General features: G+C 43.7%; 1 protein-coding gene across 2 annotated transcripts in view; it reads right to left on the minus strand.

Annotated features, from left to right (window-relative positions):
- LOC123770548 (methylthioribose-1-phosphate isomerase) overlaps nt 1-12985 on the minus strand; it is a 177077-nt gene that overhangs the window by 42127 nt on the left and 121965 nt on the right. For both annotated transcript variants that reach the window (XM_069301891.1, XM_045762558.2), the window contains exon 5: nt 3619-3775. In XM_069301891.1, coding sequence (XP_069157992.1) covers nt 3619-3775 — 157 coding nt within the window. The remainder of the gene's footprint in view (nt 1-3618; nt 3776-12985) is intronic.

The following is a 12985-nucleotide window of genomic DNA, read 5'->3' on the forward strand; positions in this document are numbered from 1 at the left end:
TTGTCAGGGGAGGCAAGCAGTGTCAGTGGTTGTCAGGGGAGGCAAGCGGTGTCGGTGGTTGTCAGGGGAGGCAAGTGGTGTCGGTGGTTGTCAGGGGAGGCAAGCGGTGTCGGTGGTTGTCAGGGGAGGCAAGCAGTGTCGGTGGTTGTCAGGGGAGGCAAGCGGTGTCGGTGGTTGTCAGGGGAGGCAAGCGGTGTCGGTGGTTGTCAGGGGAGGCAAGTAGTGTCGGTGGTTGTCAGGGGAGGCAAGCGGTGTCGGTGGTTGTCAGGGGAGGCAAGCGGTGTCGGTGGTTGTCAGGGGAGGCAAGCAGTGTCAGTGGTTGTCAGGAGAGGCAAGCGGTGTCGGTGGTTGTCAGGGGAGGCAAGTGGTGTCGGTGGTTGTCAGGGGAGGCAAGCGGTGTCGGTGGTTGTCAGGGGAGGCAAGCGGTGTCGGTGGTTGTCAGGGGAGGCAAGCGGTGTCGGTGGTTGTCAGGGGAGGCAAGCAGTGTCAGTGGTTGTCAGGGGAGGCAAGCGGTGTCGGTGGTTGTCAGGGGAGGCAAGTGGTGTCGGTGGTTGTCAGGGGAGGCAAGCAGTGTCGGTGGTTGTCAGTGGTTGTCAGGGGAGGCAAGCGGTGTCGGTGGTTGTCAGGGGAGGCAAGTAGTGTCGGTGGTTGTCAGGAGAGGCAAGCGGTGTCGGTGGTTGTCAGGGGAGGCAAGCGGTGTCGGTGGTTGTCAGGAGAGGCAAGCGGTGTCGGTGGTTGTCAGGGGAGGCAAGCAGTGTCAGTGGTTGTCAGGAGAGGCAAGCGGTGTCGGTGGTTGTCAGGGGAGGCAAGTGGTGTCGGTGGTTGTCAGGGGAGGCAAGTGGTGTCAGTGGTTGTCAGGGGAGGCAAGTGGTGTCAGTGGTTGTCAGGGGAGGCAAGTAGTGTCAGTGGTTGTCAGGGGAGGCAAGTGGTGTCAGTGGTTGTCAGGGGAGGCAAGTGGTGTCAGTGGTTGTCAGGGGAGGCAAGTAGTGTCAGTGGTTGTCAGGGGAGGCAAGTGGTGTCAGTGGTTGTCAGGGGAGGCAAGTGGTGTCAGTGGTTGTCAGGGGAGGCAAGTAGTGTCAGTGGTTGTCAGGGAAGGCAAGTGGTGTCAGTGGTTGTTAGGGGAGGCAAGTGGTGTCAGTGGTTGTTAGGGGAGGCAAGTGGTGTCAGTGGTTGTTAGGGGAGGCAAGTGGTGTTAGTAATGGATGTTGTCAAGGAAGGTGAATGAAGATACGTGTTCCACTCAGGATTGGTCATACCTAGCGACACAGACTTACTGATAGCTAGCCTCCACTCAACCTTAGTATCCATTAATACAGTATTTCATCTGTACATTAAGTATTACTTATTCTCATTAATAAAGTGTTTGCTATTTTATTTTTATTATTATTTGATGTATATAACAAATACATACAGTATTTGCTGGCTTAGCAAATGGATTGGATATATTTGATATCCATACCCAGCTGGCGACCTGAATAGACCAGATATCCAAGAGTGTATTCCAGTGTCAGGATGGGCAGGTTAGGTGAGTTATAGGAAGCTTGAACCTCCCCACTCGCTAGGGGTGTATAAGGCCAGCCCTTAGTTGACTGGGGGAGCACACGGGCGAGCAGTGGCGCCTGGTACTGTGGGGCTAAGACCCGTGGGACGACCCCAACCACAGGTAGGAAGGGGGGGGTGAACCCTGACAATACAAACGTTATATGTAAGTATCTGCATGTTTTGTTCACCATAGCGAACCACTAAGCTGGTATAGTAAGTGCCGACAGCAACAGGTGGCCACACAGATTCAGCAGACGACGCCACAGCCCTCCCTCCCTCTCACTCTCAACATTACTCCTCAAACAGCACAGTGCAAATTATCACAACAATCCTGCTATTAGCAGAATCCTGGTCATTTCTATCACAGTCAGAGGTCTTATGTAATACTATCATCACTATATAATACCAGTTACATATATTTTTTACATTTTTAGATGATGGTCACAAGCTGAACAGCAGTGCTGTGAGCTCATGCTGTGTGCACCAGCCTTGGTGGTTCACTCAGTACCGAGGCTTTCACACACGTGAATGTTGCCCACAATTTTTTTTTTTAAATGGCGTGTTTACCAGAGCCCTGAGGAAGCTGATGTGAACCCTGTGTAGCCGCGGGACTTTTAAATCTTGCGTGGTACTCCAAATCATCATATGATGTCGTAACAATTTATCGACAGTTACTCAAGACATCATATGATGTTTTGCGCAGTTTAATGGTTAAGAGTGTCAACATTCATGCCCTAATATTTCCCATGCTCTATGGACTAATTTTGCAGAGCAAAATTTTAATTTCAGCTGATCATATGATGGACAACTACCAGGAGATTGTGACTGTAAAGCAATTTTGCTCTCCTTGACAGTATTTTTTGGGAGCCTGCTTTTTCAATCTTATTTTTTAAAGGAGCTCCAATATGGTGCAAATGCACAAGGCCCATCAACTTTCCCACTGGTCTTTCAAATCTGGCCCGGCATCCAGGGTAAATCTGCACATGAAATACTTGTTACGTGAAGTGGGCGAGTATGTCCTGCCCCAGAAAATGTGCACTGCAACCAAAGAGTCATCAAACTGAAATTGCTCTGTACATAAAGGTCATGGAAGAGGAGAACTGCATTATGTCTGAAGTACAGAAACATTGTTAGTCACACTGTGTAACAATGTCTAGCATTTCTAGTGGAACATACAGGCGAGTATAAAGCTGCCTGGGTGGATTCTTGATGTATAGAGTCATTACTGTAATATTATTGTACCAAGGGGTGCAGTATTCGCTACCAAGGCTGGGCTCCGATTCTCAAGTGGTGTGAATCATACATTACCTTCCTTATTTTGCTAGGTTCAGTCCCAGCTCTGCAGCAGCAGTTTCCCACGGTGGTGGCGACTTGCAGTTTGATGCATAGTAACTAGGCGTTATATACCAGACAGTGTGTAATGTTATTGATTTGAGTGGTAAGCTACATTTGACTGTACTAAGCAGGTTTGAGTCCATAAGAACCCTAAGTCTCTTTTTGAAGCAGCTTCCAATTTAATTTTTTGAAATTTTTATTGCTAGAGATGCCGTAAGGGTTTGGAATCTAGTTCCAAGCAGTCCAAATATGCTTCAATACACGAGGGTTCAGTTTTTGTCAGGTCTGAAGGTTTTGAGTAGGCAGTCTTGCTGATTTTTGGAGCAACTGCTTAAGAGTGACATTTGATTGCCTTGCTAAGAGATGTCTGCATTTATCTGGTCCAGGTGCCCATTTTGAAATTTAGAGAACCTAGGCAAACATTATGTGATTTGGGAACTTTCCTCAAGACACAGTACAGAGAACTAAGACACTTGTCATATCATATACAATCCTCATCCATGGGGCAACCAAAATCACAAGCAGCAGCAAAAAGATTAACAGTCACACACTCACTTTTTCACTCCTTCACTTTTTAAAAATTTATTCCATTTCACTTATTCCTACTTTTGTCTGCTATAAACATAGCACATGAAACTTTCCTTCTTTAAGAACTGATGATGCATAAACTTGTAAATATCACACAACAAATATAAGAAACGACACGATATAGTGAAAATAAGCGAAGACGACGAAGCTCACCTGGTGAAGCAATCCGAATTCCGGCAATATCTGTCATTTCGTCATGTGGTCGCTCTTCAATAGGAATTTCCTTGCCTTCATCTAAGCTTAGGTCAATAGATGTAGTAGGTGCACACACGTAAAAAGGAACATTGTGACACTTCGCAGTGACGGCTAACTGCAAAAAGAAGTGAAACTAATTATTAGCCACAAGATGTACAGTACCAGCTGTGGGGAACTTCATGCTATCTTTTATTTACTTTGTGTTAAGTTTAGTCATGAGGTGGGCAATATAGTGCATTCAAGTTATCAAGGGCTACACTGGCCAACAATATATAGATCTAAAGCTCGAATGAACTACTGTACTTAAATACTTTCATTTTCTCTTGCACAGATATAAAGATAATGTACAACACACACACAAAACCCAGCATCAAATGTAATGAAACATTTTTTTCTGGTAGGGCCTCAGTGGCTCCCTGAAGTTATCTTGTAGCCTGGTTGATACCTGGTTGATGGGGTTCTGGGAGTTCTTCTACTCCCCAAGCCCGGCCCGAGGCCAGGCTCGACTTGTGAGAGTTTGGTCCACCAGGCTGTTGCTTGGAGCGGCCCGCAGGCCCACATACCCACCACAGCCCGGTTGGTCCGGCACTCCTTGGAGGAATAAATCTAGTTTCCTCTTGAAAATGTCCACGGTTGTTCCGGCAATATTTCTTATGCTTGCTGGGAGGACGTTGAACAACCGCGGACCTCTGATGTTTATACAGTGTTCTCTGATTGTGCCTATGGCACCTCTGCTCTTCATTGGTTCTATTCTACATTTTCTTCCATGTCGTTCACTCCAGTACGTTGTTATTTTACTGTGTAGATTTGGTACTTGGCCCTCCAGTATCTTCCAGGTGTATATTATTTGATATCTCTCTCGTCTTCTTTCTAGTGAGTACATTTGGAGGGCTTTGAGACGATCCCAATAATTTAGGTGCTTTATTGCGTCTATGCGTGCCGTATATGTTCTCTGTATTCCCTCTATTTCAGCAATCTCTCCTGCTTTGAAGGGGGAAGTGAGTACTGAGCAGTACTCAAGACGGGACAACACCAGTGCCTTGAAGAGTACAACCATTGTGATGGGATCCCTGGATTTGAAAGTTCTCGTAATCCATCCTATCATTTTTCTGGCTGTCGCAATATTTGCTTGGTTATGCTCCTTAAACGTTAGGTCGTCAGACATTATTATTCCCAAATCCTTTACATGCTGTTTTCCTACTATGGGTACATTTGATTGTGTTTTGTACTCTGTATTATGTTTAAGGTCCTCATTTTTACCGTACCTGAGTACCTGGAATTTATCACTGTTAAACATCATGTTATTTTCTGATGCCCAGTCGAAAACTTTATTAATATCAGCTTGAAGTTTTTCAATGTCCTCAGCCGAGGTAATTTTCATACTGATTTTTGTGTCATCTGCAAAGGATGATACGAAGCTGTGACTTGTATTTTTGTCTATATCTGATATGAGAATAAGGAAAAGCAGTGGTGCAAGGACTGTACCCTGAGGTACAGAGCTTTTCACTGCACTTGGACTAGATTTTATATGGTTGACAGTTACTCGCTGAGTCCTGTTTGACAGAAAACTGAGTATCCAGCGTCCTACTTTACCGGTTATTCCCATTGACTTCATTTTGTGTGCTATCACGCCATGGTCACATTTATCGAAGGCCTTTGCGAAGTCCGTGTATATCACATCAGCATTCTGTTTCTCTTCTAATGCCTCAGTGACTTTGTCGTAGTGCTCAAGTAGCTGTAAGAGGCACGATCTTCCCGCTCGAAATCCATGTTGGCCTGGGTTATGAAGGTCATTGGTCTCCATGAAATTGGTGACCTGACTCCTAATCACTCTCTCAAATACTTTTATGATGTGCGATGTTAGTGCAACTGGTCTATAATTTTTTGCCAATGCTTTGCTCCCTCCCTTGTGTAGAGGGGCTATGTCTGCTACTTTAAGTGCATCTGGTATCTCCCCCGTGTCCAAGCTCTTCCTCCACACTATACTGAGTGCCTGTGCTACCGGCACTTTGCATTTCTTTATAAATATTGAATTCCATGAGTCTGGACCTGGGGCCGAGTGCATGGGCATGTTTTCAATTTCTTGTGACTCAATTTTCAATTTTTTTTCAATTTCAGATGTGACTCTGCCGAGTCACATCTGCTTTAAGAGTCCTGTATGGGCTGCTTGATACCTGCTTGATGGGGTTCTGAGAGTTCTTCTACTCTCCAAGCCCGGTCCGAGGCCAGACTTGACTTGTGAGAGACTTGTGACTTGTCCACCAGGCTGTTGCTTGGAGCGGCCCTCAGACCCACACACCCATCACAGCCCGGTTGGTCCGGCACTCCTTGAAGAAAACAATCTAGTTTCCTCTTGAAGATGTCCACGGTTGCTCCGGCAATATTTCTGATGCTCGCTGGTAGGACGTTGAACAACTGTGGCCCTCTGATGTTCATACAGTGTTCTCTGATTGTGCCCATGGCACCTCGGCTACCATGGCCCATGGCTACCGGGGACCAAAGCTAGAATCTGACCTCCTCACAGAGGCACAGGGAATGTTATAATCACCCTCACTGATAAAACATCCAGAAAGTAAGCAAAGCAATACAAACAATTGCAGGGTTCAGAGAAAAAAAGAAAAGCATTGATATAGCCAAATGACTGCAAATGATTCACTTAGAAACTATGGTGAAGCCCCCAGGTCAAGGCTGGCCACTAACAGGTAGCAACACCACTGGGAGCTCCTGGGTTCCACATCATCATAACCAAAATATGGAGCTGAAAGACCATGAACTGGCACAGCTGGTATAGAGGGAGTGGGAAGCAGGGAGGCCCTACCAGAAAGAGGCATTTCATTATATTCAACACAAGTTTTCAGGAAGCATTGACTGGTGGCTCCCTGAAGCTAACAGCAGAGTAGAAGGAAAACACAGAACTCACTAGGGAGGAGTGAGGCAATGATATCCATAAAGATGAGACAATGACCTGACCCAGGGCAACAAAAGCCTAATGGCGACTAGGGGACACTGACAAGGAACAAGCTGCCAGGAACCCAATTAGATTTCCAAAACATCTGAACCTAAATAACAGCCCATGATGTGTTCAAAAACACCACAGACAAAGCCGTAAATTTGCAAACAACCAGGGCCAAGGGGAAGACCGCAGGCAGGCTAGACTTAATGACACTGTGGACGACGTGGGAGAAACAACCCCTGGAATAGATAACCAAATGCACCAGGGTCAACAGAGTTCATCCACCGATGCAGAATTGGAGGAGTGCCGATAGCGATGAACTGCCACAACTGGACATGGCAAATGATGCACCACCGGCTGGACATAAACAACCAAACGATCCCTCCAGAAGCCAACAGCCACAGTCTTCTCCAAAAAAGGAGAAGGTGCAAATGAAGACACTGACCACTAGGGAGGAAAGAACAAAACCCACTCTTCCAAAGAAGAGCATAAAGCTTCCCCACCTGACAACCAGAAGTGAGGGCTAACAAAAAAGCCATGAAGAACGTACCACAGATTGAAGGGGCAATCAAGAACTGAGGGAAGGAGAGAGATACTAACAAACTCTGATGAGACCAAGACATAAGAACATTAAAATAAAGGTAACTGCAGAAGGCCTATTGACCCATACGAGGCAGCTCCTGTTTGTAACCACCCAATCCCACTCATATACATGCCCAACCCACACTTGAAACAATCAAGGGATCCCTACCTTCACCATGTTACACGGTAATTGGTTCCACAAATCAACAACCCTATTACCGAACCAGTATTTACCCAGATCTTTCCCAAATTTAAACTTATCCAATTTATACCCATTGTTTCGAGTTCTATCCTGTGTTGATACTTTTAATACTCTATCAATATCCCCTTAGTTATGTTCATTTATCTTCTTGTACACCTCTATCATAGCACCCCTAACTCTTCGCCTTTCCAGTGAATGTAACTTAACCACTGAACTGCGCAACGCGCCTGCAGGCGCTCCGGGATCTTATATTTTTAGCGTATAATTCAAAACTCACGTGGCTACATGGGGTTCACATCAGCTTCCTCACTGGCTCTTGTAAACAGACGCCATTTAAAAAAAAAATTATGGGCAACATTCCTGGGTGTGAGAGCCTCAGTACTGAGTGAGCAACCAAGGCTGGTGCATGCAGAATGAGCTCACAGCACTGCTGTTCAGCTTGTGACCACAGCATCGCCTACACTTCTGAAGAGTCAACCAACACAACACTTGTACCCCCAATTAGACTATTTTACAGGAACTTCTTTTTGACAGCTCATAAAACGGAGGAAAGGGCCCTGAAAGATATTGTTGATAGGAACGTCATCCCTACAGACAAAAATCAGAAAATACAATTGATAATTTATTATAAAACTAAAAATACGGCCAATCTACTCATGAAAAACTCCCCAGACACCAAGCAGAACGCTTCGAAGGAGAGCAACGTTGTCTATGCCTTTAAATGCCCACTTGGGGACTGTAAGCCCCAAAGAACTCAGTATATAGGCAAGACAACAATGTCTCTTTCTAGGCAACTAACAATGCATAAGCAACAGGGAGCCATCAAGGAACACAATCTCTTCTCACAACCAGACCATCACCAGAGAAATCTTAAACAACACAGAAATCATCGATAGGTACAGCGATAGCAGGTGGCTTGACATCAGCGAGGTACTACACATCAAAAAGTCAACACCAACAATCAACAGCCAATTAATGCACAACTATATTCTATCTACTTCAAGACCCCGAACCAATATGGAAGCAGCAAGAGGAAGTATGGGCCAATAGACCTTCTGCAGTTACTTCCATTCATATGTTCATTTATCCAGTTTATACCCATTGTTTCGTTTTCTGTCTTGTGTTTGTCACCTCACCCATAACTTTTGTACCATATCACCTCATCCAATAGAGTATAAGTACGAAGAATTTGTGCATAAATTAAGTCTTTGAAAATGTAATACAAATTACGAAACGCATTCAGGCGTCAGACAATTAAAAAATGAATTTTGGAGAATTGTTATTTGTATTACCACCGACAGTGAAGAAAAACATAAGAAATATTGAGAAGATTCGTGTTAGAATTAGTAATCTTACCTTTTCGGTCATATTCAACAACATACATACATTAGTTAATTTGGTAGCAGTCTTTTTTGTAAACATATGTTGTTAACACTTTGGCGTACCCCGCGCACCACCCCTCAACTATGCGATATGGGACCCAGGGTGTCACGGGAGCGCGCGTAAATTCTGAAAAGTGTATACACTCTCCAACTTTGTCACCTTAATTCTCGTCCTACGAGATTAAATTTTGTATCATTGTGTTCGCAATAGAATTCTCTACAACACTAAATGCATATAAACTCCAAAAGCCCGGCTAATTACCTGCAGCAAACAGAGAAAGTGCGAACGAGTTACCTAGGAGCGCGCAAACTCGATAAAATGTTTTCACTATTTTCACGCTGGTCACCTCAATTTTCGTCCTAGGTCTTTCATTTTGGTCTCAATGGGTTTGCAATAGAATTCTCTAGAGGAACATTAGCATATAAAATAAAAAAACCTCGTCACGCTCCAACCGTAGACGAGTTGAAGACGGGCCACGCGTTAGCCGCAAGTGAGTGCTCAGACGCCTTCCAGCTACACTCCCAATTCCCGCCCTTTTCAAGCCTTTCTTTCGCAATTTTCTTCCTGGAAGGGCCTTGTTCATGATCACTATCCATCGTGGAGTAAGCGTAGATAGTTTCTAAAGCCGCAGTAAGAAATATAGCCACGGAAAATAGCCGAAATGTTCACACGTTTGAGATGCGAGGGGAGGCGACATTGGTCACAACAGTGGAGCGAAAACAATAGGCCCACGGCGTGTGCCAAGCAGCCTGAGGGCCACAAGGCTCAACAAAGAAAATGGAAAGACATCGGCGAGCATTTTAAAACCAGTCCCCAAAAAATCGGATAAAAACCTGATTTTTGGCGATTATTTAAAGTGGATGACGCAATGCTGCGTCATCCCCGGCATTACCGACAGTAAACGGATGACGCAATGCTGCGTGATGCCCGGGTGAAAGTGTTAAATATGACCTAAATAGTAAGATTAATAATTTTAACACGAATTTTCTCAATATTTCTTATGTTTCTTTTTACTGTTGATGGTAATTGAAAAATTGATTCTCCAAAATTCATTTTTATTTCTAGTCTGACGCGACGCTTGAACGTGTTTCGTAATAACTTATTACATTTTCAAAGACTTTAGTTTACACACACACACAACTGTAACCTGAAAACCCTAAACAGAGTTCTACTTATGCTAACACTAAACAGCTTGTCTTATATACTCACATTTGGGTGAGGTGATATGTTGCAACAGTTTTGGATGAGGTGAACAAACTTTTGACCAACACAAGACAGAACACGGAACAATGCAATCCAATTAATACCCATTGTTCCATGTTCTGTCTTGTGTTAGTCAAAAGTTTGTTAACCTCATCCAAAACTGTTGCAACATATCACCTGCATTGGTTCCCTAATGTGTTGCTTAAGAAAGCAATCGTCAATTAATTCAAGAAAATCTTCTACTTCATTATTCCCTGTTCTGTTAATCCAGTTTATTCCAATAAAATTAAAGTCACACATGACTCAAAAACTGTTAGACCTAGATGCTCTAGATATTTCATCCCATAAATGCTTTGCTTCCATTCTAAGATTGGTGGCCTGTATATAACTCCCATTATAAGATTTTTAGCTTTTTCGTTTAATTCTAGGCAGATAGTTTGTGTGTGTGGCTCAGTTTTGATTCCCTCTTTGAGACTACATTTCAAATTTTCCTTAACATATATGGCTACTTCCCCTCCTTGTCTAATATATCTACCTGTGTGAAATAGTTTAAATCCGTTTATTTTATATTCAGCTAATAGTTCTCTATTTTCTACATTCATCCACGTTTTGGTAAGTGCAATAATATCTATTTTTCTGTGTAGACAAGAGCATTTAAATCATTTATTTTGTGTCTTAGACTCTAACTGTTCGTGTAATATACTCTAAGTGTATTGTTATTTTGAGGCCCTTCTCTTTCATTCATCATTTTGCCAATTTGTTTTCCCCAGAAACACATACAGGGGTACCTCGGTTTAAGAATTTAATCTGTTCCTGGAGATGGTTCATAACCCAAAAATTCGTAAACCGAAGTGAATTTCCCCATAAGAAATAATGGGAAATGAATTAATCCGTTCCCGACTCCCAAAAAACTTCACTTCAAAGTAAATGTTATACCTAATTCACCCAAATCTTCACTACAAAAGTATGTTCAAGTTATTACTTACCCTTGCTGATGACTCCTGTTGGCATATGGAAGATGGTAAGGAGGGGGGGAGGGCAGGGGTAGGAGGAGAGGTGTTACTGTTTGGAAGTGGAGTCCCCTTCCATTATAACATCAGGCAGTGATGACCTCTCTGGAGTGCACTCTCTGGCACATTTTGCCTGCATACCACTAGGTCCTGGCTGTGGCTCGCTGCTTGATTTTCTCACTTTTCTCACAAGGAAGAGTTCCATTGAAGATTGTTTTTCCCTTCTTTGCAACACTTGTCTGTAGTGAGGCATCACATTGTCATTAAAAAGATCAATGCAACGGCCTGCTACAGCTTTATCTGGGCGATTCTTTTCAGCAAAATTTTGCAGTCCTTCCCATACTGCACACATTTTCTTAATTAATGAGAAAGGGACATTCTCTACTGCCTCCTCCTCTTTCCCTGAAGATTTGTTGTACTGCCTAGCTAGTTCAACAACACGAGTACCATTTTCATGCTTAGAAATGACCTCTTGTTTTTCCTCTATGGTCATTCTCATATGTGATTTCTTGTCTTGAACCTTACCACTGACTTTCTTGGGACCCATGGCGAGATATATACAGTAATAACACCTTTTATGCTCAAATGGCCAAAAATCCGACAAAAAACTGCAAGTCCTTTTTGAAGAATTCAGGCGGGATAGTCACTGGGCGCGAGGCACTGGTAAATTGAGGCGCGATCGCCGTGCCACCACACACTAGGTCGGCCGTACGTGTATCAACAAACTCGTATCCCGATTCAAATTTTTCGAATATATCGGGCTCGTAACCCGAAAAGCTCATAAACAGGGACGTTCGTAACCCGAGGTACCACTGTACTTTTATTACCTCCTTTCTCCATGTCAATTCCCATACCACTATCTACTAACAGTTTAAACCCAAACAAACCCCTCCAACCATAGGTTCCAACGAGTTCACAACAGCAACAACCCCAGCCCTAGATAGATGTACTCCATCCAAAGCAAACATGTCATTTCTTCCATAGAAATGAAAGGCATAATAGACATCATTAAGCGTAAGATGCCGATCGACCAACAGCCATAACAAAAATTATAAAACCAAAGGAACAAACACAGATGAAACAAGGCAAAGAGAGAGAGAGACCAAAAGAGCATTAAAGAAACTCTATACTTTTGCCACAACAAAAGACAAAGATGGGAAACCAACCAACTCTGCCACCTGCATACCATACAAATGGTGATGGAAGGAAATGTGTATGTTTATCTCTCAGAATGTTCGGCAATATGTTTATTGTTTGTGATATGTCTATATATGTATGAACATGTTGTACTGAAAGGGGTGAGAATAGCTTGAGCTACCTCATCCCTTTGTGATTATTTTACCTCAATAAACTTATTTCAATTTCATTTTCAATGGTGATGGATCTGTGTCAAAGTTCAGGTGCACAAATCAGCAGAAAACACTGAGCCAGCAAGGTACTGGACGGATCTGCTGAAAGAGCCAGAGCCATTAAAAAATATCTGGGTTTGGCACTAGCCCAGAAGACCCAGAAGGAATAATTTACCAGAATAAGCCTCAAGCAACAATTGGACCAGGGGAAAAAGATAAGAGAAACTTCCCTGCTCAACCAGTCCAGATTTCCACCATGAGAGCTTCATAATCAGACAACAGAGCCACACAGGAGGGAAGCTGCCAGTTCCATGCAGATGCAAAGAGGTCTACCCTGGTGTGACAAAATGTCTTGCAGACTCAGTGAAAGGACACACTGGAAATGGGACAGAAATTAGTTAGACCTTTTGCATGAGCGTGGGACATGTTAACGTTAACTACGCATGTTAACTACGTGGAGAACCAAACTCCAAGAAGCCACAATTTGATCCTATTTGCAGAGTCCAGCTACAAAGGGGGAAGACTGAAGCAACCCCCTACCTATTTAATGAATGACTCTACACGTAGTAGTTGGAATGGAATCAGAAAATGGAGAATGGAGAAATATGAACCTTCAAAAGGCTTGCCACACGCCTGCAAACTG

The sequence above is a fragment of the Procambarus clarkii genome, chromosome 46 (assembly GCF_040958095.1).
Source record: "Procambarus clarkii isolate CNS0578487 chromosome 46, FALCON_Pclarkii_2.0, whole genome shotgun sequence".
Taxonomy (NCBI): domain Eukaryota; kingdom Metazoa; phylum Arthropoda; class Malacostraca; order Decapoda; family Cambaridae; genus Procambarus; species Procambarus clarkii.